General features: G+C 60.6%; 1 protein-coding gene across 1 annotated transcript; it reads right to left on the bottom strand.

Annotated features, from left to right (window-relative positions):
- Nucleotides 1-397: 397 nt before the first annotated feature.
- On the bottom strand, nt 398-23,128 carry ADSS1 (adenylosuccinate synthase 1). The gene is made up of 13 exons (XM_003408878.4): nt 22,916-23,128; nt 14,055-14,157; nt 11,036-11,098; nt 10,114-10,164; nt 9,709-9,775; nt 8,121-8,228; nt 7,424-7,505; nt 6,267-6,393; nt 5,331-5,485; nt 4,055-4,179; nt 3,661-3,758; nt 1,865-2,014; nt 398-780 (listed from the first exon to the last, which is right to left on the bottom strand). Exons 1-13 carry the CDS (start codon nt 23,105-23,107, stop codon nt 728-730), a joined length of 1,374 nt encoding a protein of 457 aa, XP_003408926.2. The 5' UTR covers nt 23,108-23,128; the 3' UTR covers nt 398-727.
- Between the last annotated feature and the right edge of the window lie 3,235 nt (nt 23,129-26,363).

Genomic DNA, 26,363 nt, shown 5'->3' with positions numbered 1-26,363 from the left:
TTCTAAACCTAAACGCTTCTGAGTTATCAAAAGAGCAGATAGACTCACCCACACAGGGGAAGGCAGAGGCCGCTGAGGGTCGTCTTCAATCCAGGAGCCAAGGAACGCCCAGGGCTCCCGACAAGGAAGTAATCGACAGGGCCAGTCACTGAGGCAGACTGCCAGGGCAACCGCTCTAGAGTGTAATTTGTTTGGGAGTTTAGTTTCTAAAAATATTTTTTATGCACTTGGTCTCTCCTACACTCGTTTGTTCCACTTTGGCTTTACCCAACCAGACGTGTGGTGTGGTCAGCCTGGGCACCTGTATCACCCAGACTGCTACCACGGGGAAGCGCCGCCTTTTAATGTCGCAAAGCAGCAAAGACAAACTCAAAACAAAGCACGGATGGCCGCCACGTTTCTGTGACTGTTGGATGTGTTTATTAGTAACTTGCCCCAACGGGACATAAAATTGCCCGACAACGAATGTGTCATAAGAGGCCTCAGTGTGAGCGCTCGGGCTCATTTCAGTGTTTTTTAAAAATTCACACAACGTGGGCTTTCAGATGTTCAAAATCATCGCAGAAAAAGATACGCTGAGCCGAGGGTTTCAACAGAAATACAGAAGTTCAGAAAATGTTTGCGTTATCTATCTGTTTACTGCTTTGGTTTCGGTGGCCCATAACCCGGTGGAGCTGGTCTTCGTGGGGACAGGGCTGCGGCCTCTTGGGACGGGCTCAGTCTTTGTCTAAAACAGCTGGATCATTGACTCTCTCGATTTGCCGACACCAACCCACTTCACTGCGAAGACAGACAAACGTTAGGACGCACGGGACAGAACGTCCAGTGACTAACTTCTTATTAAATTCTACGATTATTAACAGAAGTATGAAAAGTCACATTTTAAAAGACTATTTTTAGAAAAGTTTTAAGTGTACAAAAAATTGTGTAGGAAGTATAGAGTTCCCATGTCCTGCCCTCCCCCGCCCACAGTCTCCTATTATCAGCATCGGCAATGGTGAGGAGTCTGGGTAGTGCAAATGGTTAACACACTTGGCTGCTAACTGGAAGGTTAGAGGTTCAAGTCCACCCAGTGGCACTTGAGAAGAAAGATCTGGCAATCTACTTCTAAAGAATCAGCCACTGAAAACCCTTTGGAGCCCAGTTCTACTCTGACCTACATGGGGTGACCACGAGTCGGAGTCAACTCAGCAGAAAATAGGCTACTGGTTTTAAAGCACCTGGGCTATTTCTTCTTCTTTTTATGATTGTACTTTAGATGAAGGTTTACAGAACAAACTAGCTTCTCATTAAACAATTAGTACACGTATTGTTTTGTGACATTGGTTACCAGCCCCACAACATGTCGACACTCTCCCTTCTCAACCAGCTCTCCTGTCCCTCCTGCCTTCTAGTCTTTGCCCCCGGACTGGTGTACCCATTTAGTCTCGTTTTGTTTTATGGGCCTGTCTAATCTTTGGCTGAAGAGTAAACCTCAGGAGTGACTTTATTACTGGGCTAAAAGGGTGCCCGAAGGCCATACTCTTGGGGTTTCTCCAGTCTCTGTCAGGCCAATAAGCCTGTTCTTTTTTCGTGAGTTAGAATTTTGTTCTACATTTTTCTCCAGCTCTGTCCGGACCCTCTGTTGCGACCCCTGTCAGAGCAGTTAGAGGTGGCAGCCGGGCACCATCTAACTGTGCTGGACTCAACTTTAGTGGAGGCTTTTTTATGGTAGTTGTGGTCCATTAGTCGTTTGGATTAATCTTTCCCTTGTGTCTCTGGTTTTCTTCATTCTGCCTTGTTCCCTGGGCTATTTTCTTATTATTTGGCCAAGGCTGGCACCCAATGGGACCACTGGCCGCAGTGCCGGGAGGGCGACACCCACCTGCCACCCCGACATGGTTCTCCACAAACCGGATGTAGTTCTGGGCCTGCGCTGGGAGGTCCTCCCACTTCCTGGCTGCTGTGGTATCTGCCTTCCACCCGGGCAGGGTTTCGTATTCCACCTCCACCTTCTGAAGGATCTCCTGGTTGGCTGGGAGGGAACGCACACAGGGTGGGGTGAGGGGGCCCCGAACGACCTCTCATGGAGAACTCAGAGCCAGAGCCAGGCTGCCCAGCACTCACATGGAGAAGCATGCACTCTGCTGGGTCTTCTCAGTGCTGGGTCGAGTGGGCAGGGATGGCAGGTCCCTTTGGGGCTGTCCCTCTTCCAAACTTGGAGGGACACGACCACCCTGACACCTACCTGGTAAACACTCTGCTGGAGCTTCCACTGGTGACACCAGCCAAGGACCCAAGGGCCCCACTCAGAAATCCTAAAGTCTCAATCCAGACGCAAGGGTCTAGGGGTCCCAGCCCCTCAACCCGTCCCGAGAGCACTGGCTCCCCAACACAGGGACACCATCTGTGCAGCGACTCCACGGCTCATAGCAAGGTCACCAGCAGATGATGCTGGAGCAGCTGGCTGCGAGGTCCATGCGGGCCTCAGGGCCGCCCTCCACCTTTGCAGACTCCCCCGAGGGCCCTGAACAGGGCTTTGGGCTCTTCAGAGCCCCGGTGAGCAGTGGTTAAGAGCTCGGCTCTTAACCAAAAGGTTGGCAGTTTGAATCCACCAGCCGCTCCTTGGAAGCTCTGTGGGGCAGTTCTGCTCTGTCCTACAGGGTCGCTCCTTGGAAGCTCTGTGGGGCAGTTCTGCTCTGTCCTAGAGGGTCGCTCCTTGGAAGCTCTGTGGGGCAGTTCTGCTCTGTCCTAGAGGGTCGCTCCTTGGAAGCTCTGTGGGGCAGTTCTGCTCTGTCCTACAGGGTCGCTCCTTGGAAGCTCTGTGGGGCAGTTCTGCTCTGTCCTAGAGGGTCGCTCCTTGGAAGCTCTGTGGGGCAGTTCTGCTCTGTCCTAGAGGGTCGCTCCTTGGAAGCTCTGTGGGGCAGTTCTGCTCTGTCCTAGAGGGTCGCTCCTTGGAAGCTCTGTGGGGCAGTTCTGCTCTGTCCTACAGGGTCGCTCCTTGGAAGCTCTGTGGGGCAGTTCTGCTCTGTCCTAGAGGGTCGCTCCTTGGAAGCTCTGTGGGGCAGTTCTGCTCTGTCCTAGAGGGTCGCTCCTTGGAAGCTCTGTGGGGCAGTTCTGCTCTGTCCTACAGGGTCGCTGTGAGTCAGGATCGACTCAACTGCAATGGATTTAGTTTTGGTTTTATTAGGCTGTTCAGGAGTCCCACGTGGTGCAAGTGGTGAAAATCAGCTGTTGAAAACCCTGTGGAACACAGTTCTACTCTGACCCACGGGCACAAGTATTTTTTTTTTTGGCTTTCCAAAGCCATTCCATGTCTGCTAACTCAGGTGAGCTTGCCGGACTCCCAGGAGGCGGCCTTCTACCCGAGGAGGCCGAGTATCCCCCAGGGTCCCGGGCCGGTGGCTCAGGATGACCCCTCTGAGCCTGTCCCACCCAACGGTCAGTGCGTGCAGCCACCCTGACCCCCAGCCAGGCCCTGTCCAATGCCTGTGGTCCACAGCAGACCTGGTGTGGCCCCTGATGGACAAAAGCACTGACAGGGGCAGGACTTTTAATCAGCTCAGTTCGCACGCTGCCTGTTTAACACACAAGGCTTCCCCCTGGTCTCTGAGAAGCCACACTTCCTCCGATGTCCAGCAAGACTGCCCAGCTGACTGACAACAGCCTGGTGCTGCATACCTGGGAAGTACGGGATCCGTTTCCCATTCAGCTTGTAGGAGACGCCAACCTTGATCTCGTCCAGTGTGTCCAGGATGTCCAGCTTGGTCAGCGCCAGCCTGTCCAGCAACCAGAGACTGATAAGAGACCAGCAACGATAGGCTCCCTCTGTGCGACTCCCACCCTCCTGTGTCCTCTCCTGCTTGCTGGGAGTGAGACGCAGGGCAGGAAGGGGAACCAGCAACAGTCCCAGCTGTCACTCCGGCCCCACCCTGCGTACAAATGCCCGTCTGCCCAGGACGCCTGATCGGGGACCCCCTGCTCCTGGTCCGCCGACCTTGCTGTGCGGGAGCCAGTCTGGTGTGGACACCGGCCAGCACCGGCCCTGGCCTTGTCGGTGCCGTGGTATGCTTACGCAGTGAAGCCATTGATCATGTGGGCGTATCTAAGGATCGTCAGGTCCAGCCAGCCGCAGCGCCGCTTCCTGCCTGTGGTCACACCCCACTCGTGGCCACGGTTCTGTAGCAGGTCTCCGATCTCCTGCGTGGAGGTCAGGGCAGCGGTCAGTGTGGGAGGTGAAAGGCTGCGTGGCCAGCTTGCTGCCCCTCCTCCCCAGGCACAGCCTCGCCCCATGGAGCCACCCTCACCCGCGGCTTCTTCAGGCTCCTGTGTCCACCAGCGCCAGGTCGCTCCACAAAAGCCCTGTCTGACCGGCTGTGGGGACTGTGATTCATGGGGCGGGGGGCACAGGGCAGCCTCCCCCAGGCCCCAGATGCTCACACCCCGGTGGGGCAGAATCAGCACACGGGGTGCGGGTTGGTGTTCTCTGCAGGCCATTGCACCTGTTCCTGCCTCCCCACTTAGAGCCGGCTGCAGACATCTCCGGATGTCACGTCCTCCCTTTCCCACTCTGCCCCTGTGCACGCCTTCACAGGGACAAGAGCCTCCGCCACCCGTCACAGGGTTACAGGTGAGGGTGGGAAGGAAGGCTGGCTGCCTGAGGGCTGGAGAGCGTCCTTGCCAGCAGGTGGGATTACCTGACTTTAGTCCTGACTTTAGCTCGGTGGTTAGGGAAACCCGGGCTGAGGAGACACCCCAAAGGACAGGGAGGGCCTGTCTCTGAGGCTCCCGAGTCCTTTCTGACCTCCAGGGGCTTCATGAGTTGCACTAAGTGGGGAGCACTGGGCTCTGTGAGGCTGCACTCAGTTCCTAGCCATGGAGTCAAATGAGCACGTGTGTATACATACATGTATACACCACACACAAGCATACACTTGCACAATGGACATGAGCGCACACACACTGCATGCACACACTGTCAACACACGTGTTTGAGCATACGCATGTACAGGTGTGCACACATCACTCACACGTGCACACACACTCATCACACACACGTGCACACTCATCACACACACGTGCACACACACTCATCACACACACGTGCACACACACTCATCACACACACGTGCACACACACTCATCACACACACGTGCATACACACTCACATGGTGTTACTACTGGTGAAACATGTCAGCCTTCTCTCCCCTCTGTGCCCCAGGAAGAGCCCTTTGAGAGACGGAAATGGCCTCCCAGATGGTGAAGTTATGGCCACAAGTCTGGTTCACAGTCAATTTTGTCACTGTGTGCCCCTGACTGCACCCTGCCCCCCCCAGAGACGGACACTCACATTGATCTGCTCGGTGGGGAAGGCGCCGATGCCCACGCGTGTGGTGTATGCCTTCACCACGCCATAGACCTCGCCAATGTTCTGGGGGGGCACCCCCAGGCCTGTGCACACGCCCCCCACGGTGCAGTTGGAAGATGTCACAAAAGGGTAGGTCCCTGCAAGACAGCCCGGCCGCAGGAGCCCCCTCAGCAAAGGGCCGTGGCCAGCCACATCTCCACTCCCTGCGTGTCTCTGCGGCAGGGGGTTCCTGCAGTCTGTACTGGGAGAGTGCCCCTCATGGGGCACTGTGGGCCAGGCCGCTGCAGCTTACATAGGAGTCTGGGATGGCGGGGAAGTAGAAGGCTGCGCCCATCTGGATGGTGGGTACCTGCCCTGCCAGCTCCCAGAGTCCTTGGTGATGGCAGGAGGGGTAAGCAGGCACACCTATAGGGTCGGTGCCTGGGACACACAGAAATCCTGCCTGGTACATCTGAGGCCTGTTTGAACCACCGTGGTCTTCTCCCAGACCCCTTGTGGCCCTCACCCATCCCCTTCTCTTTTTCCATCCTGCCCCCTTTCCCCATCCCCTTCTCCCCCCATACTCCCACCCCTCACCCATCCCCTTCTCTCTCCCCATCCTGCCCCCTTTCCCCCATCCCCTTCTCCCCCCCATACTCCCACCCCTCACCCATCTCCTTCTCTCTCCCCATCCTGCCCCCTTTCCCCCATCCCCTTCTCCCCCCCATACTCCCACCCCTCACCCATCCCCTTCTCCCTCCCCTCCTGTGGAGTCAAAACAATGAGGGACACTCATTTTTGTAGCCACAACTGCACCATGAGCTGGGACACCAGCCCCGCCACCTCCCCACGTAACCTGGTCCTGGCTCTCAGTGACCAGCCTGCCTTCCCTGGCAGATAACGGGGTCAGACCCCTGGAAGAAACGGTCCCAGACGCACCAAAGTCAATGTCCAGGAGGGCTGCATTGGCGCCTTCCACCAGGATCTTCTTCTGGGGTCCATGGAGCGCCTCATACATGAAATACACCCCGTCGCGCACCATGGGCCGGATCCGCTCAGCATAGCCCTGGGGAAGAGGTGGAGTGTGAGGCCTCAGTGACAGCCCCACCCAGCCAGCCTTCCAGAACCTTCCTGCCATTGTCTTCTGCCCAGACACAGGCACCTGCGACCTTGGGCGAACTGCTACCCTCCCTGGGTCTTCCTGAGTAGCGCTGACCTCTTGGGATGCTGATCTGATTGAACGGGGGTGATGGAATGTTCTGGAAACATTCACATGATAGTCACTTTCTGCGTGTCTTTGCTGTTGGGTCTGGGATAGATGCCTAAGGAGGTCCTCATGTCCTCTTGCAGCAGAGGCCCCATGGGCACCGGGTCCAAACCCTGCTTTTTGGGGACGGGGACATTTGCGTGTTTTGGATGTGTTTCACACACGGCTCGCCTCGCCCTGCCCAGCAGGTGTGTCCTGCTTCTGTGGGTAGGCTAGGTCCATCCTACTATCAGGGATGTAGACCCAGAGGAGGGGGAACTCCAAGCCTCCGTACTTTCCGGAGGTCTTCGCACCGTCATCACCCTGTCGCGCACGCCACGGGGCTCCCCTGAAAGTCAGCATTGACACCTGCACTTCCCGTCACAGGTAGGAAAGGTGGGCCGCTGGGGCAATTGTCCCCGGGGAGGGAGTAAAGGGGCACACAGCGGACCCAGTAAGTGAGCCCACCTGTCTCCCGGCCTCCTGAGAAGACCGCCCTGCCCACTGCTGCCTCTCAAGGGAGGCCTTGTCCCCAAGAAAGCTAAAAAAGACCCAACCATGCCCAGTGGCCCCTGAGTTGATTCCAACTCCTGGAGACGCCATGTGCACCACCGTAGAACCGGGCTCCACAGAGTCTTCAATGGCCGAATTTTCGGAAGTAGATCACAGGCCTTTCTTCTGAGATGTCCCTGGGTGGATTTGAACTGCCAGCCTTTAGGTTAGCAGCCAGATGCAAGAACTGTTTGCACCACCCAGAGGCTCCCCAAGAAGGCCGGCCACCCCATAATAGTGACTTTTACAATGGGCATCCAGTGTTCCACGGTTCTCTGATGCCACCACGCCATCTCACCTTGAGCTTTTTGAGCTGACCCTCGATGTCTACTTCCAGTGTGGGGAACATGGACTGGTGCTGGTGGGCCAGGTTCTTGAATCTGTGGACACAGTGGTCATTGTCTTCCCTGTGGTCCGTGTCAGAACCCCGTCCCCACCGGTCCCCGAGGGTCTCCCTCCCTGGGTCCCCGAGTGTCTCCCCCCCGGGCCCCCTAGAGTCCCACTCCCTGGGTCCCCGAGGGTCTCCCTCCTGGGGTCCCCCAGAGTCCCACTCCCTGGGTCCCCGAGGGTCTCCACCCGGGCCCCCTGGAGTCCCACTCCCTGGGTCCCCCAGAGTCCCACTCCCTGGGTCCCCCAGAGTCCTACTCCCTGGGTCCCCGAGCATCTCCCCCCCTGGGTCCCCTAGAGTCCCACTCCCTGGGTCCCCGAGGGTCTCCCTCCCTGGGTCCCCCAGAGTCCCACTCCCTGAGTCCCCAAGCATCTCCACCCCGGGCCCCCTAGAGTCCCACTCCCTGGGTCCCCAAGGGTCTTCCCTCCCTGGGTCCCCGAGTGTCTCCCCCCCTGAGTCCCCCAGAGTCCCACTCCCTGGGTCCCCCAGACTCGCACTTCCTGGGTCCCCGAGGGTCTCCCTCCCTGGGTCCCCCAGAGTCCCACTCCCTGGGTCCTCAAGCATCCCCCTCCCTGGCCTCCTCCCGCTTCCCCCCTCCCCCTGGCACCTGGCAGAGAACTCATCGAAATCCGAGAGGAGGTCGCAGATGCGCAGGCCGGTCCGGGCGGCTTTGGAGGAGTAGGTTGGCCCGATCCCCTTCTTGGTGGTGCCGATGCTGAAACCGTGGTGTGGGGCCAGTGAGGACCAAGGGCACCTCCGACCCACCCGACTGCTCAGTGTCATGAGATGGCACGGAGACCTGGCCCGGGCTCCTTTCCCCTCAGGCCTCGGTTTCCACACCCACAAACCAGGCTTCTTCTCAGCAGTGTGTCCAGGGCTCAGGAAGACCCAGGCCTCCAACAACAAACGGGACTCCACGAAGAGGCCCACTTTGAGCTGAGTGAGTCTCAGCCATCCAGGGCTGGTGCTGGTGTGGGCTGTTCCGAGACCAAGCCTGACCCTTCCCCTCAACCCCCAGCCTGAGGCCCTGCGCCCGGTGCCCTCTGTCTCCTACAGGCCAGTCTGTGCTCCTGCCTTGGCCTCCCTCTGAAGGCACTGCTCTCCCTGTCCACCCTGGGAGTGCTGCCAGGCCATCTCTGTGCCCACTGTCCCCACAAGGCCTGTCCCCGAGAGCATGGAACTGAGATGCCCCCCAGGGCCACGAGCCTGTGGCTAAGCTGTGAGTGTGTGCATTTGTGTGTGAGTGTCTGCATGTGAGTGTTGGTGTGCATACTGAGTATGTACCTGGCACGTGCATGCCTGCCTGAGTGTTGCGGCATGTGTGTGTGTGTGTGTGTATGAGCGTGTGTGTGCTGGTTCACGTGTGCATGTGTGTGATGGTTCGGTGGGGGGTGGGGTGGGCGCAGGCCAGGCCTGGGCATCTCCAGGTAAAGTGCCCAGTGCTGCCTCCCCCGATCCCGTTCCAGTGGGGACCCTGGTCGGCAGGGCTGCTCTGTGGGCTACGGGGGTCCCCGGGGCCCACCCACCATGCCTCCAAGAGGTGGGGCTCAGGGGCTGCGGGCGGGAGTTTTCAGGGCATCTTGTCTCTTTCTGGTCCTAAAAGGATGGTGTGCCGTGTGCTGCTGTGGCGTGTCACCTTCAGTAACACCCTCTTGGCCACCCGGTATGGAGTGCTCCCCGGACATGCCCCCATTCCTGACCCACCCTGTCTGTGGTCTGCCCCTTCCTGCCTGTGTGCTCCTCGGGACAGGATGCTGCTGGTTTCCTGCCTGCCAAGTTCTGGCTCAAGGACAGCAGCCCGGCACAGCGGGGGTCTAGCCAGTAAGTTTTAAGTGACTGAACGAATGTGGCGGCAGGGGCAGGATTAGGGCGCCGTGGGGGGAGCTGTGGGCAGAGGCAGCTGTGCCACATCTGTGCTTCTAGAATTTTCCTTACAGCCTATGCGTGTGCATACGTGTGTGTGTGTAGGAGGGACCCAGGTTTGCCTGGAGTTCTGGCAGTGTGGCTGGTGCAGGTGCAGCCAGGAGGCAGTGTGAGGCCCAGCGAGGCTGAAAAGGCACCACTGCCCACACACACACAGCCTTGCAGGGCTGGATTGGGCAGTGCCCCCCACGCCCAGGACCAGACCCACGCCCTCGGTGCCCCACATGCAGGCCTTGGAAATTGCTGGGGAAGAGGGTGTCACGTGTGATTACTTCTTTCCCTCCTGTGCCTGGCGCTGCACCTCCTGAAGTCCATCAACCGCCTGGTGGAAGTCAAACACTGTTGGTCCAGGTGAGCGCCGCGGGCAGGGCCAGGAGAGAAACGGGACAGCAGTTCACGGGGGGGCCGCGCTCAGGCTCCCGGGGGTTGGGGAGGTGGGTAGCCGGGAGGGCAGACTGGGCTCTGGCTCCACTTAGCACCCTCATGTGTGCTGGGAGACCCTGGGCCTCAGTTTCCCCATCTGGCCTCTTTGGAAAGGGCAAGGGACAAGATAAAAGAGCTTGTGATACAGCCTGTGCTGTCGCTCAAGGGAAGGTGTGGATCACAGGAGCCGGCACGTGAGTGTGTCGGTGAGGCACGCGGGCGTCCCCTCTCCCAGCCCCTCTGAGCAGACCTACCCAGGTGGGCTCGGTCCGAGATGATGAGCCTCTTCTCCCAGTCCTTCAGACCTGCGGGAACACAGGCGAGGGACCTCAACTGTCCCCACCTCACTCAGGCCAGGTGGACAGTGGAGCCAAGAAAGGCTCCTTCACCCGCAGCACACAGTCGTCTTCTTGTTGCCCTGTCCCCCTGTGGAGGAGGCCACTGGGCCCGCCTGGCCAGGCTGGGATGGTCCCTCCCATGTCCAAGCTGAGCTCCCGCCCCCGAAGGCTGGCCTCTGCTGTAGGCCCTGGAGCTGGAGCTGGTCTGAGGCCTGGCCGTTGTTTCACCTTCAGCCGCTCTGAAGGTGACCTATCTCCTCCACAGGGCCCCAGTCTGGTCCCTCCCGATGCTCACTGTCCCCAGGATCAAATGGTGACCTGCCCTTCTTCCAGTGACCTGAGTCCTGCCTGCTCTGGCCCTCCCAGGTCCCCTGCACTTCCAGCATCCTAGGTCTGCCTCGTCCACACCTACACCCAGACAGCTGGGTGATAGCATCACGCACCCCAGCACCCCCCACCTCTGTGTGCCTGGCCAGCCGTCACTCCTCCCTGCCCAGACATGCTCCCAATGGGCCCTGGAACCCCAAACCAGGCTGGCATACAGGTTTGTGGAGTTTCATCTAAATTCTCGCCCCTGGGCCCCTTCCTGAATTGAACCCCCGGGATCTGCAGCAGTGACCGGTCTAGGACCTCTGCCCACCCACCTCACTGCGTCCCGAGCTTGGCACTGAGCTTTTTGCACCAGCAGAAGGAGGCAGGTGATGGCCGGAGGCCCTGCTGAGGGAGGGGACTGGCACCCGCGGAGCAATGACAAGGGGCCCACAGCTCCTCAGGCCCTCAGCGAACACGGGCCAGGGGACCATGTTGGGGCAGCACCAGTCTGCAGCGCTAGACTCACCTTTCTTCTCATTTTTTTCTGCTTCTTCAAACAAGCCAGGTAAGTGGATGACAACCCCATTGCCTGCAACACACGGGCACAAGAGACGGGAATGTCACGAGGCACATTTGAAAACATCAGCCGAGGTGGGAGGGGTGGATCAGAACACACTGGGCATTTTTAGGGCAGTGAAACTATTCTGCATGAGGGTGTAATGACATTAAGCATTTGCCAAAACCCATAGAACTTTACAGCACAAAGAGTGAACCCCAACGTGACAAGTAGCACAGTAAGAGCACTGCAGTAGCAGCGCCACGGTAACAGTACCACGGTAACAGCACCGCAGTAACAGCGCTACAGCAACAGTACCAATGGCCACGGAGTTGACCCCGACTCACGGCAGCCCCACGTGTGTCAGAGCAGAGCTGTGCTCCACAGGGTTTTCAATGGCTGATTTTTCAGAAGCAGATTGCCAGGCCTTTCTTCTGAGGTACCTCTGGGTGGGCTCCAACTTCCAACCTTTCAGTTAGTAGCCAAGCACCTCAACCATTGGCACCAACGTAAACTACGGACATGGGAGCTCCCCAGTACTTTTTTGCACAATTTTTCTGTAAACCTAAAACTGGCCTAAAAAAATAAAGTCTATTTAAATACAAGGAAACAAAAATGCAGAGACAGAGAGCAGTCAGGGTGGCTGGGTTGGAGGAGGGGTGGGGATAAATGGCAAACTGGCACGAGGGAGTTCTACAGCAATGAGAATGTTCTAGAACTGCATTGTGGTGACAGTGCCACAACGGGTGGATTGTGTGGTATGTTAGTGATACCGCAACGAAGCTGTTCCATTGTATTGAAGCAGTTCCTCGTGGTGCAAACAGTTAACCTGCTCAGCCGCTAAATGAAAGGTTGAAGTCCACCCAGAGGTGCCTTGGAAGAAAGGCCTGGCAACCTACTTCCAGAATATCAGTCACTGAAAACCCTACGGAGCACAGTTCTCTAACACATGCGGGGTCCCCGTGAGTCGGAGTCGACTTGACAGCAGCTGTTTATTTGTATTGCACTTGCCTGACAATGGAAAGGAGGCACGGAGCAATACCATTCACACCATTCCCCCTGCCTGCACGAGCCCTGCTTCCTTCTCTGCCCTGTCCGCAAACAACTGAAGCAGGCCCCATGTAGACATCCTGCGAGAAGGGAGACCGAGACCAGAGCGGGGTGCTCGCCCAAAGCCCACAGCCAGTGGGTCTAGGGGCTCACAACAGGTGAGCCTGGCATGTGTGGTGCTGAGGGACACAGGGCATCACTAGAGGTGAGGTGACTCAGAGACTGTGCAAACCATGATGAGCACAAAAGGTCACTAAATGCCACGAGTCCTGAAATAACTGGTGTGGCTCGGGGAGGTTTCGTAAGCCTGGGGCAGCTGCGTGGGCTCGAGTACATTGCCTCCTGCCAAACGAGCTGTTTCGGGGGTGCCTCTGGCTTTGATGACTACTGGGCCAACCCTCTGCCCGTGTTCCCTGGTGACCGCCCTGGCCTGTCCCCCAGCTCCTCAGATACTGGCAAAGCATCCTCCGGCCAGGCTGGGCGGCTGGAGGAGGCAGGAGGCCACAGTCAAGGCCACGCGGCACCTGCCTGCGTAGCAGCCCTAGGGCCAGGGACAGCGGCTCAGGGCACAACTCCATCTGTAATGCTGCCTGCACCCCGCTGCTGGGCTGGCGGGGATGCAGCCAGAGTCTGTGCTGAGGTGGGAGGGACCTCTGCCTGTGGACCCACCTTAGCTCGCCCCTCCCTGCGTTTGCTCATGTTTAAGGGGCCAGTGCCGTCAGCGGGGTGCAAACCAGGGGCAGGCAAGCCAGACGGCGCTGGCAGCCTCCGCTTCTCGGCCAGTGGGGAGGCTTTGCTGTAGGTGTGGAGGGAGCCAAAGGACAGTCCAGGCGGTCTTTGGGTTACGAACTAAAAATTCGAGGTACACACACACGATGGTTCATAGTAACAAACGGGTGCTAGTTCGCAACGCGTGTGAAAACGTTGTTGTTACCGTATTATCACGTCAGAGGTGTCTCAGTGTTACCTGGAAGTGTTTTTTTAAACCTTTCCATGCATAGAAAGGTACACTATATACTATATACGTAGGGTTCCCAATTACATACAAATTCAACTTAAAGACAGGTTTAAGAAGGAAGCTCGTTTGTAACCTGGGTAACTGACTATACCAGGAGCTCCCAGAGTGTCTGGGGGCTGGGAAAAGTGTCTCTGAGCATCTCTGAGCAAGAAGGTCTGGGCTAAGCACGGAGCCCTGGATGGGAAGGGGAGCCAAGGCCGAGGCTGGAGGGTGTTGGGTCCTGGGGTGCTGGAATGGGGCTAGAGATGAGAGGCCTGCTGGAAAGCTGGCAGGTGACCGAGGTGAGTGGGATGATGGAGTGGCCTGGCAGGGGCCAGAGGGCACAGCCTTCCTCCACAGAGGTTCCGCCTCCACACTGCAGGAGAGAGGCCTGCTGTGCCCCTCACACATCCTGACACGCACACACTTGCACATATGAACACACGCCCCACACTCACACACACCCGCACATGTACATATGCATACCCACTCACACACATGCATTCACATAGGCACTAGGCACGTGTGCACACATTCACACATGCTCACTCACACACGTGCATACCTACATGCACGCACAACCACACACGCACACATCTACACTCACACGCTTGCATATGTGCACTCACCCCAACATGCCTGCTCACACACACACATGCCTGCCTTCATGCACACACACTCACCCACGTACATGCCTGCAAGTACATGCAGACTCACACTGCACACATGCCTCATCTCCTGACGTCCGTCCCTCTGGTCTGTTCCCCAGCGCAGGGCAGATATGAGATGGTGCAGGTAATTCCGTACAGCTCCTGGTGGGGCACGGTGCTGCATTCCACCCGGTTCCTCAAGGAGCCCGCATCTGCGGTCAGTGGTGCCCCTACACCCAGCATACTGGTCTCCTGGAGTTTTGGGCCTTTCCTGCCGCTATGGGGGACTCACCAATGAAGGACACAGCCTTGCTGTTTATGATGCCACTGGGAAGCAGGTGGAAGTCGTACTCCTTGCCGTCCACCACCACGGTGTGGCCCGCGTTGTTGCCACCCTGAGGAGAGAGACCACTGAGACCTGGGATGTGGTGCTACCCCCAGAGAGCCACCCAGGGCCCAGATGCCCCCGAGAGCCACGCCAAATGCAGAGGCTGAGGAGCCTGGAGCAGGGCCTTTCCCCACAGGAGGGCGAGATTCTACCGGCACATGGTCTGGCTGTCGGACATCTGGGTTAGGTGACGGGGTTGGAGAGGGTGTGGCCCAGGCTGGCCCCCATCCCTCTGCTGGGGAGGATGGTGAGAGTGGGGCTGGCTCAGCACAAGGCATCCTGCAGCTGGGTACCCCACTCAGAGCTTGTCTGCCTGCGGCGGCTGCCTTCTCTGATGCAGGAAGGGGGCCCAGCTCCTCCAAGCAGCCCATCTCTGCTCGGCTCCACCAACAGCCCAGTGCTCTGCATGGCGGCCAGAGCCCAGTCATAAGTACAGGCAGGCCTGCCCTTCTCCAGGGCACGGGGTGCCCAGCAGGACCAGTGCCCCCACCCCTCCCACTGGACCTGCACCATCCATCTCAGAACAGCAGTTCCAAAGCAGCCCTGCTCTGGGGTCACCTGCCTTTTCTTTACTCACACTGACCACAGCTGACCTCTGGGCTGGGGTGGGCTAAAGCCACTGGGCCCATTAAACCCAGTGCTGCTGCTCAGGGTGGGCGGGAGACCGAGGGCAGGAGGGGCAGGTTCCAGCCCTTGTTCTGCCAATGACCAGCACATGCGTGACCCACATTCGCTCCCCCACCCTGGACTCTGCTTCCTCAGGTATCACCGGGGGTCATAACACAGCCCCGTCCTGGCAGCAGGTCCTAGGGTGAAGCGGCAGGGAGGCCCATCTGCCCTTGTCACACCACCAGAAGTCCACTCAGCAGGGGCTCATGGGTGCGCTCCCTGCCGCCCTCTGCTCTTGGTGCAGGCAGGCAGGGGGCGGAAGCTCATGAAAAAGCGCCAGATGGGGCCACGATCGTGAACGCCTGATCGTCCAGTGGGCAGCAGCAGAAAGGTGAGAAAAGTGTCTGTCCTCCCCATCGCTGGCTGCTGCCCCCGAGGCTGGTCTGGCTGCAGTGGGAGCCCAGGTGGAAGAGGCAAACACACGGGGTCTTCAGGGTGGCCAGGTGTGGGACACCAGGAAGGTCCAGGCTGCAGGGGGGTGATCCAGTCGCCATCCCACTGCCCATCACCAGATGGTGCAGTGGGCTCCCAGGGGTCCAGAGCCACAGACCACCCCCCACAGCCTCCCTGTCCTGTCCAGCGAGGGTGATGGGGCCACCCTGCCTGAGGCCGAGAGAGGGACACGCCCACACCCGCGTTGTGGACTTAGCACGCCTGCTGCATCCCCAGGGTCCTTGGATATAAGAGCCTGGAGCCCAGCTCTAGCCAGCCTCCACCCTGACCTCCTGCCCTAATCTCCAAGCCCAGATGCAGAGGTGGGCCCTGCCCCAAGGCCCTGGCTTCTAATCAGGGGGCCTCCTCCCAGTCCAACCTGATGTTGCCCAGCTGTGGCTGCAGGGCTGTGGACTGATGGCTTTCGGGCCAGCCTTCTGACCTCTCCTGGACCTGCCTGGCAGGCCCTGGGCCTCACATCTCCCCTCCCTGCCCCTCAGCCTCGGCAGGTCCCGAGAGACCCATTGACCAACCCCTCCCCCCCAGCAGGAGCACCTGTCCCTCTTGCTGCATCTAGGCAAGATTTACAGTCTCTTGGCTCCTCCACTGAAATAGACCAGTGGGTGGAGGGGGGCATGGGGTGGGGAAAGGAGGGGAGCAGATGCTGGGGGAACCTGGCAAGGGCACCCCCTCCCTGGACCCACCTCACACATCAGTGAAATAAGAAGTGGGTGTTCAGACCCCCCGCCCCACTCCTCCTATGCACCCCTTTGGCCCTAGCTTGGCCTCTGCTGCTTTCCCCAGTGGCTGAGGGGGCCTTGGGGGAAACACACTACACAGCATGCTCGTGGCACCTGGGAGCTGCACCTTTAAAATGCAGTTTGAGGGTCTGTTCTGGGGTGCTACTGAGGCCTCTGAGCACGATGGTGGGACTCCCAGGCAGCCAGTCAAAGCTGCAAAAGGATGAGATTGTAACAGGACCCTCCCCTTCTGTTTCAGACCAACCCCGACCCAGCAGGTCCACCTGTGTCTGGCACAGACTCCTGGGAGCCATGGAGATCCAGGTGTGGACCCAGAGCAGCTCAGCTGGCAAGTCTGTGCCCGCCCCTCCCTCCCAGGACTGGGTTTCCACACTCACAGGTAAGGGTCCAGCTGGGTGACCACTAAGTCACCTTCCCCCGGTGTGTTCAGGGCTGGGTGACACCCGGGCCACTGGACAGCCAGCAGGACACAGTGAGATGCTGTCCCAAGGGTGGCCCCACCTCCCCTGGGCTGGGAGGTGAACTGTGGGCTGCTGAGGGGGAGCTGGAGAAAGGACCCCAGAGGGGGCTGCCACAGGAGGGAGGAGATAAGGGGGCCTGTCTGGGCTGTTGGGACAAGGCAGGAGGGCAGTTTGCCAGGCACAGGGAAGGGTTATGAGTGGGGGCGAACTGTGGCAACAGCAGGGCTGCAGCCTGAGACATGGGGCTCAGGCTCCTATTGGAATGGCTGAGGGCTTCTAGCAGGTTCCACTGGGGCCTGGGTTGGGCGTCTGGGACTCCAGGGCACTGCCATGCATGGCTTTGCTGGGACCAAGTTCTGAGGGTCACTCGGGCACCATGGACCCGCTGTCCTTGCTGACACTCTGCGTGGCACCCGCCCAGTAATGACCTGGAGGTCACATCCCCTCACTCTTGGTTCATGTAGCATATCCAGGCCCTAAGTCCCCCTTGCTTCTCAGGCCCCTGGGGGCAGGGAGACACCTGGGGCTCATGGTCTCCATTTACAGATGGGAAAACTGCAGTCCTGAGAGCAGTGGCATTTGCTGCAGAGCCGGGACTAGAACTTGGGTCGTCTGCCTCCAAGGGTCTCCCTCACAGCTGCTCAGTCTCAGACTTAAGACCTCCAGGGGCCCCTCATGCCACAGTTCTCCCACCTGGGACCATGGGCCTCCAGGGCTGAGAGTGTTGAGTCTTGCCTGCAGCAGCTAGGGGCCAGACAGAGCAGGGACGCAGACCAGACTCCAGATGAAGTCCAGATGGAGCCCAGACGGAGCCTAGACAGAGCCAAAACATGCCCAGATGGATCCCAGAGCCCAGACAGACTCCAGAGGAAGTCCACATAGAGCCCAGACGGAGCCCCGATGACCCCATCAGGGCCCAGTGCCTCCTTTCCTCCAAGGGCTGGTGCCCAGAGGACACAGAGCCAAACTGGCGGCAAAACACAGAGCCCAACACACCGCCTTTGTTGGGGTAAATACCAGCTCCTAGGAACAGGCGGAGGCTGGAGTGGCCGCGGGGTCTGGTGACTCAATGCTAGCACTGGTGGCAGCCCCAGGAGTCCGGCCAGGGCCACTCCCAGCCAGGCACACACCCAGCCCAAACGCTGAACCCAGGCCCTGCCTCAAGGGGCTGCCCATCCTGCCATCCACCCTGCAGAGGTCGACTGATGTCCTGGGGAGATCTGGCCACGGGGGTAAACGAGGAGGTCAGGGGCAAAAGAATGCCCCATTTCTTAGGCTTCCCATGGGCGAGGCCCACCTGCTGACCTCTGAGTCCACAGAGGGAGCTGGACAAGGCGGCTATCTCAGTCAGCAGATGGTAGTCCCTGACCCAGGGAGGGGGTGCTATCTGCTCGGGCTGTGGCCTGGTTTGGAGATGGGAGCCCGGGAGCAATCCAGGAGTCAGAAGCCCCCCCGCAGGAGTTGGCCAGGCTCTAACACCCAGGACGCCTTGCCCTCTCTGGCCTCCACCCTATAGCCAGAGAGCCTGTCACCTGCCTGCTGGGCTGACCTCCACCCCAGCTGCCCATGGTCTGGCCGCCCTATCTGTATCCCAAGGGCCGTATGGCACTGACTGGCACCCTGAAGTCCAGGACACTTCCTTCCTGTGGCTGCCCCTGCCGCTGGACTGTCTAAATGGGACTTCCTGTCTGCCGGGCTCTGTCCTTGGCTGTCTGCTGGCCCTCAGCACCTCTGAGTTCAGCCAGACCCTGAGTTACAGCAGAGACTCCTGAGAACCTCTGGGCCCAGCCTGTGATGCTGCCCCTCAGGACAGACCCCGGCTCCCAGGAGCCGAGCCCGGATGGGCCCCAGAGCCCAGGGACCATGCTCCCACATCCATTGCCTCACAAACCAGGCTCCTTCTCACCTTTCTGGTGCTGGCCTTCTCCCAAGCCCTGCCAGCCTGCCCTGTCCTGCACACGGACCCTCTGGCAGCCTGCCCACCCCCGTGCTGCCCGCAGCCCACTCCTCATTCTTCCCACTACCTCTGCTCTGCTCCCCAGGCCTTAAGGACCCTGCTGTCCACCTGGGCAGGCAGGTGTGGCCTTCTGCCTCTGAGCCAGCGAGTCCTCTAGGCTGTCCCCCTCCGTGCTCAGGCAGGGTGGTACCACAGATACTAGGAGTGGTGATGAGTGAGCTGGGCGAGCTCAAAGTGGCCACGCAGGGGCCAGGGTCTCTGTCTCCTTGGAGCAGCCAGGGCAGGCTGTGTGTTTGTGTGCACATGTGTATATGTATACGTGTGCATGTGTGCATATACATGTGTGCATGTATCTGGGCACAGGTGTATGTCTGTGCGTGTGTGTGCATGCATGCGTGTACGCTGGTGTGATGCTAAGGGGTGGGGGCTGTCACTTTGGGCTGGGCCCCTCCTTGGTTCTGGGCAATGGCCTCCTACCAGCCCCTCTGGCCTCTGTCTCCTCCACCCCCACCTGCATGCTGCCATTGACCACAGGGTTGTCTTCATCACAGGCAGTATCCCAGGCCCACCACACCGCCACGTCCAAATCGTTGCTCACCTCATGGGCTTGTCCTACCTGCAGACACTGAGCTTTGTTACCACGTCTGTCCCCTCCTGGTCACTGAGCCCTTGGCACATGGCCCCCTGCCCTGGACACCTTCCCTTAACCTCCCTACCTGCCAGAGTCGCTCCCTCATGACTCCGTTCAGCCCCCCTCCTCTTGTGACTCCTTCTCAGACCCTCACCCCAAGGGGTGCCCACACTGTTCTAGACAGCTCCCTGGCCAGAGTGCCCACGTGCTCCCTGGGGAGCCTATGTAGTCCCACTCCGGGAACAACACTATCCACTACGTCAGGAGGTCCCCAGCCAACCGGAGCATGCAGTGAAGGGTGTCCCACACTCGCCTTGCAGAGGGGCCCCCCAGGCAAGACACGTCCCCTCAGTACACAGCCTGACCCGGCCTCTGTGTTCTCACCTACATCAGCCGAGGTTCTGGCCGCAGCCCCAGGCAGGTGTCGCCGCCCACAGGGGCACCCAGCAGATGGGGATGGCACTGGAGGTCACGGCAGGAGGCCCGACAAAGCCAGCCAAAGCACCCCCATCACCGAGCACTCTCGTGGCCCCCTGTCTGCACTGCCCTTGGAGGAAGCTGTCTCCACCCCCTCCGGGCCAGAGCCCAAAACAGCAGGTAACAGTGGACTCTGACGTGGGAGGAGGGGCAGGGAGGAAGAGACAGGCTACCGTCGGGGGGGCTCCGGGGTCTCCAGATACCACAGCGTCCTGGGTGGTACAAACCGCGAACATGCTCCCTGCTAACCGAAAAGTTGGAGGTTCAAGTCCACCCAGAGCTACCTCAGAAGAAAGGCCCAGTGATCTACTTCCGAAGACTCAGCCACTGAAAACCCTGTGGACCAAGCTCTCCTCTGACACCCACGGGGTTGCCGTGAATCGGGGTCGACTTGACGACAGCTGGTTGTTAGATGTGACAGCAGAGGGGTGACTTGGACCCGGAACAGACCACAATGGGCCAGTGGAGTGAGCTCTTCCACACCTGTTTGAGGGGCTGGGGCCGGTCCGCAGACAAGGCAGGGAAGGGCAAGCCAGCCACAGAAGAGGACCCCCGGGAGAAGGTGCTGGACTCCAAGGAGGTGGGGTGGGATAGCACATGGCCTGATGTCTTTGTGACTGTGGGCAGCAGAGAGGATGAGCCCTGGGGACCCGGGGCTTCCGCGATGGGGGGGAAGGGCAGGTGGACACACTTGGCTCAGCAGAGGCCACAGCAGACCTGAAAGAGGACAGGTGATGCTGGCCAGGCCATGGCCACAATGTCGGATCTGTAAGGAGAGGGGAGGCTGGCCCCAGGACACTGACCCTAGAGGACAAGAAAGGTGCAGGCCCAGAGCTCTGGCAGGCCAGGGAGGCCTGGGCCCTTAGGTGCATTCTGACCGAAACAATCAGGTGGGGAAGAGATAAGGCAGCTGTGTAGGGACAAAGATTTCCTCTGGGCAGGGCCCGGCCCCAGACGCCTCTGGGCAGGAGCTGAGAGCCAGAGTCCAGGGCATGACAAAGGTCACCAAAGGGCTGTACAAAGGGCTGAACCAAAGAGAGCCAGGAGGGGACAGGCCAGCTGGGGGCAGAGAGTTAGGGGTGCAGAGCAGAGGTGGCTGCCTATATTCCTCTCCGTCCCAGGAGGCAGAGCAGCCACAGTGGGGGACGGGGACACACTCAGGATGGCTCCAAGCTCAGGAGGCCCTCTGGGGCCGAGGGAACTGGCAGGTGGGGTCCCTGAGACCTGCCTGGATGCAGCCCCATCAGCCCCAACCACCGGTGCCCCAAGTCCCCTGCATGCCTGCTCCACCCCCTGCATGCTCCCCCATGCCCCCCTCCATTCACCCTTGGTCTGCAATCCACAGCCCAGGCTTGGCCTCTGTGCAACCAGAACCGGTACTGGCTTGTTCTTCTGGCTCCAGGTGCACACAGCCTTACTAAGAAACCTCTGCCAGGCCCCGACCGTGGGGGGTGGTCAGGCAGTGGAGGGGCACCAGAAAGAGGCAGCACCAGGTGGTCAGTGGTGGGCAAAGTCCCCAGCTAAGGGGAGACATATGGGGGTGGAGTGGGGTCATTGCCGGGTACGGGGGACACTAGAGAGGAAGGCTCGAGTCTGTACCCTTGTTGGGGGGGGGGCTGGAATTGGGGCTACTGTGATGGGTGCGTGTCAGTTATCCTCATGCCTCAGCTCTCTGAGCCTCAGTTTTCTCTCCTGAACAGGGGCTGGATGGATCACCCCACATCCTCTTTCAGGAGTTGGAGAGGAGAGTCTGGTGATGGGGCTCCACCCAGCTCTGCACTGCCTGGTGGTGGGGGAGTGAGGGGGGCTGGCAGCGGGGTAAGCTCATGGCTAGCAGGACCTTTTGTGGAACCAACTCCTGGTGTTTCAAGATGGAAACTGAAGCCCCCAGGCCACCTGGAGGAAGGCCCTGTGGGAGGGTGTGAGGGCTGACCAGACAGCAGTGTCCTGATGAAGGGGCTGGGGGTACTCCTGGGGCAGAGGCCTGCAGAAGGCGGTGATGGGTGATGTGCAAAGCTCTCTCCTGAGGCAGGGCGCCTGGATGGAGGGGGATGGCAGCCAACTGAACCCTGGCTTGGACGCCCTGTGGAGGGGCAGGGATCCCCGAGGCTCTCAGAGAAGAGGGGGGCGTGTTTGGCGTGACAGAGCAGAGAGGGGGGAGGTCCCCTGGACCTCTGGAAGCAACCCACAGGAATTCTCACCAGGTGGCATGGCCACCTCACATCAAGCTCTTTCCTGAGTGAGTCTCTTCTTGGGTGGGGGGCTTGCTCTGAGCCCTGGACCTCCCCCCGGGGAGTACGGCGTTGAGGCCAAGAACCAGGGAGAAGAGCCAAGCACCCGCCACCTGCCTGCCACCTGGTACCCATTCTTGGCAACAGCCTCCAATGTGGCTCCAACCCAGCCGTGCCCACACGTGCACCCCGTAGCCAGCCCCTCATGCCCTGAGTTGTAACTCAGCCCACAGGCAGCAGGGTTTGGGGCCACCAGGCATGGGGATGGGGCTCACAGTGGCCCTGGGGACTGGGCCAGAGATGCTGGAGAGGAGCCAGCCTTGTGCCCTCAGGGGACAAAGCTGTGCCGGGCTCCTGGCTGGCACTACCCGCAGCAGGTCACCCTGCCAGGAACTGTGGTTCCTCCTCCCCCACATCCCCCGCCCCCACCTCCGACTGGCCTTCCTGAGCACCAGGGTCCCTGCCTTGCCCTCCTTCAGGTCCCTGCCCAGGCGGCTGGCTAGCCTGGAGCCCCACCCACCGCAGCCTGGCCTGCTACCCTCTTGCCTTGCTCTGCTCCTTCCCCTCCCCTAGGCCCACCCTGAGGTGCCCTCCTGCCAAGCCAGACCTCTGATCTCCTCGAAGCACCCTGAGCCCTGGGCCTCGTCAAGGGTCCCAGACCCATGCTGGTCGCACCATGAGGGGTGGTGGTGGCCTTCAGCCAGGCAGTGGCTAGGAGGCCCTGTGTCTCACCCCATGACACTCCCCACCCCGGATCGAGTATCCCCGCCTCAGCGACTTGTATTTATAGCTCAACCCTTGGCCCACTGCCCTGGGGGGGGCGAATTCCTGGGAGTAGGGAGTGGGGGAGGGGCGGGGCGGCAGTGTGGGGGTGGGCGGCTCAGAGGAGGGGAGGAGCCTCTCTCTGGAACTTAGAGGGCCGGGCCTCAGGTGGAGGGAGGCTGTGTGTGTAGGTGGTATGTGTGTGTGGGGTGTGTACGTGTGGGTGTGGGTGGGTGGGGGGTGGCCACTCCGAGAGGTGTCCCCAGGAGGGAAGGAACCCAGGGGGTGTGTCCTTAGGGCCCGGGAAGGAGGGAGTTCTGCCCAGTGGGAGGGGAGGGGAAGGGGCCTTGCTGGCAGGGTGGGGAGCCCGGCACCCGGCCCCACCTGGCAGCGGCTGATGATGTCGGCGTCCGTGGCCAGCAGGTCCACCACCTTGCCTTTCCCCTCGTCCCCCCACTGCGCGCCGAGCACCACGGTCACGCGGGAGCCGGTCGCCGCCACCTCCTGCTGCAGCCGCCCCCGCTTGACGCCGCCCGTGCCGGGGGGCCGGTCATTGGAGGTGCGCGTCCCCGACATGCTCGCTTGCTCTGCGCCGGGCCGCCCCGAGAGCCCGCCGCGCCCGTGGCCACCCGCGCCATTAAATGCAGCCGGCTGGGGCGGGGGGCGGGCCGGGGGCGGGCCCGTGACGCCCGCCCCGGTGACCTCGCCGCCGCCGAGGTCCCGCCCCTCTCGCCACCAGCCGAGCGCGCAGGCCGACAGACGGCGGCGCAGGGAGCGGCCCACGGGCGGCCTGGCCCCGGCTCGGGGGCGCCCACAGTGCCACCGGGGCCCACACGCGCTCGCTCGCTGGGAAGCAGGGCGGTTTGCACCACAGCCCCCGCAGGTGGCCCGGGCCGTGCCACGATTTCGGGGTCCGGAGGCTGTAGGAGTGGGGCCTCCCCTAGGGCAAGGAGCTGCGTCTTCCCGCCCACCGGCCAAGCTTGCACGCTCCTGGTGCACACCTGCAGCAGGTGAATCCAGGTACCACGATGGGCGTGGGGGCGCCCCCTGGTGGCCACAGAGAACACTCGCCGCGCGCCCTCGCGGAGGACAGCGTGACCCCATCGTGCGCGCAGGGTCCGGCGTCCAGGCTGGGCGCGCCGTGGGCAGCACGTGGCTGTGCGATTGGGCTGCCCTCAGGCCCGCAGCGCAGGGAGTCTAGGGAAAGGGGGCCTGGGGAAAGGGGGTGGGGGGTGTGGGGAAAAGGGGCCAGTGCCATCAGGTCAGGGCCAGAGTCTCCTAGAACTTCCACGTCAGACCTCGTTCCTGCCCCAGCCTGTGGACGGATTGGGTGCCCAATAACGCAGGTGAGACCGCTGGGCTCTACTGCACTGCCCTCCCTCCCCCAAAGGAGACGCATGTTTGCCACTCCTTGGGCTGCAACACGAGGTCCTGATGGCCCCTAGGGGCAGGAATACCATATCAGGCCCTTGCCCCAGGACTGGGAGGCAGTGCCCCTCGGTCTGTCCTGGGTAGGGGGGAGGTCACAGTCCAGAGATGCTTGGAGTCTCCATCTGACCTCTGGACAGAGCTCCTAGGGCTCCCGGGCAACAAGAGACCAGGGAGCTTCAACACCCACTGGGAGCACAGGTAGATGACCCTGGACTTGTTACAGCAGGGTCACCGTGGGGGTTAATGATTCACTCCCCAGGGAAGGACCCACCTGCCCCCTCCTCCTGGGTCTCCCTCCTCCTGAGTCCCCCTCCTTCTGGGTCACCCTCCTCCTGGGGCCTCCTCCTCCTGGGGCCCCCTCCTCCTAGGGCCCCCTCCTCCTGGGTTCCCTCTCCTGGGTCCCCCTCCTCCTGTGACCCCGTCTCCCCTCCCACCTCTTTCTCCCTCTCCTGGCCTTCTCCTTCCTCCCCCCCAGGGTTCCTGGTGCTGCCTCCACCCAGCCAGTTCTCCTGGTTCACCCCTGCACCCTCTGGTGTGTTGGCTCAGAGTGGCCTTCCACGCTGTGTCCTGGTTCTGACCTGGGCAGGTTACATAGTCTGTCTCTACCCCAGTCTCCTCTGTCACTTGGGGATCCCAGCAGTCCCCTGCTCAGCATCTTGATGGAGTAGTGACATGTGCAGTGACAAGCCTCAGGGCAGGCCAGGTACATAGCACCTGCGTGGCCAGCGGTCCTGCAGCTGGTCACCATCCCGGGAGATGCACGGGCTTGCCTGTGCACTGAACAGTGTATGGTGGGCAGGCTGGCCCACCGCCCTGAGCAGCCCAACACAGAGGACTGAGGGGGCCGGCTCCGGGCAGGGGCTCCGAGTGCACCTTGGGCGGGAGGCTGTGACGAGGGGGGATGGGCTCAGGGAATCGGGAAGGAACGTGGGTGCAGCAGCTGGCCATGCAGGTGCTGTGTACCTGGTTTGTGGTGGAGAGACCATGATGGTTGTGGGAAGCTTGTGGGGTTTTCCCCCCAGATGGAGGATTTGAGCATTTCTAAAAAACCAGGAGCCAGCAGGGAGGACGAAGCTGATGTTACATCAGACATCCACCTGGGGCCCTGCTGAAGGCCAGAGAGGGAGACCCTTGCCCCACCTGCCATGGGGGTTGAGACTGGCACTGCACTGCCACCCCACCCCCACTATAAACAGTGGGTACCAGTGGGGAGTCGGGAGCTTTGCTAAAAACAGCCTTGCCCAGACCCAGCAGCTGCGCCTGGCTGGTCACACGGTCCAGCCCGAATTAGAACGCCCCACCCCGGCTGGTGGGCAGCACAGGAGGTGCCAAGCTCACCGTCTCTGCTCTGGAGCTGCCAAGTGTGACCCAGGGCAAGTGGCCGCAACAAAGCTGTGCAGACCTGACAGCCCCTGGGGACCATCTGGCTGGGCCACGGCGGTTCTCACTCTGGGGCCACACTTCGCTGTGGGACGTTGTCTCAGTCGCCCGGACGCCCAGACGCACGATGGAACTATGAATGGAAACAAGCTTGCGAGACTGTGCTCGCCCTCCCTGGGCAGACCCTCTGCTCATTTCCGTTCCTCTCCAGTAACTCCCACCAGGCGGGCAGCAGAACAAGGCCATACAGAAAGCACCTTATCCCACAGGCCTTCCCATGGCCTCCTCTGAAGCAGACAGGGTGATGGCCTGCCTGCTGCCTGGTCTCCAGGGACCTGGCCAAACTCTAGCCTTCACCGTGGTCAGGATGGCCCCCGGGGAGGCTTGCCGATCTCAATGAATGGGCAAGGGGCAGAACTGGGTCAGCTGGTCTGAGAGGGCGGGTGCCTGGCTGCTTTGAGGGCATCTTGGGCGAGATGGCTCAGCTGGGGACAAGTGTGGCACTGGGTGTGCTTGGGGCTTGGACCCTGGCCTCTGGTGCAGGAAATAGTCTTCTGTTCGAGGTCCCCACCTTCTAAGGGACCACCCACTGTGGGAATTCCCTCCACATCCTTCTGAGGCCACAGGCAGCCAGCTAGGTGAGCCCTCCCCAAAATCACTCTCCTCCCTTCCCCGGGAGGCAGCTCCAGGAGTCTGCATGCTCACGGCCACTCCCTTCCCCACCTGTCACCTGGCTTCTGACCATGAGGTCACAGGCCGGGGAAGGGAGGCTGAAGGAGGCCAGTAGGCCCGTCTCTAGGGCCCCAACCATCTGTCTGACGGGGGCGTGCAAGGCGGGGGTGGCTGCTGACTGCAGGGTCCAGGGAAGTCAAGCCTAAATATGGGGAGCCCCTCCTCCTGTTCCCCCTGCTCCCACCTCATCACAGCTGCTGCAGGGGCAGATGAGGGGCCAGAACCCTCGAGGCATGCCCCCCGTGTTCACAATGACCAGCCCACATTCCCTCCACAGCTGCAGAACACA

The sequence above is a fragment of the Loxodonta africana genome, chromosome 10 (genome assembly GCF_030014295.1).
Source record: "Loxodonta africana isolate mLoxAfr1 chromosome 10, mLoxAfr1.hap2, whole genome shotgun sequence".
Classification (NCBI taxonomy): Eukaryota; Metazoa; Chordata; class Mammalia; order Proboscidea; family Elephantidae; genus Loxodonta; species Loxodonta africana.
The sequence above is the reverse complement of the archived record's forward strand: the minus strand, read 5'-3'. Positions and strand labels throughout refer to the sequence as shown.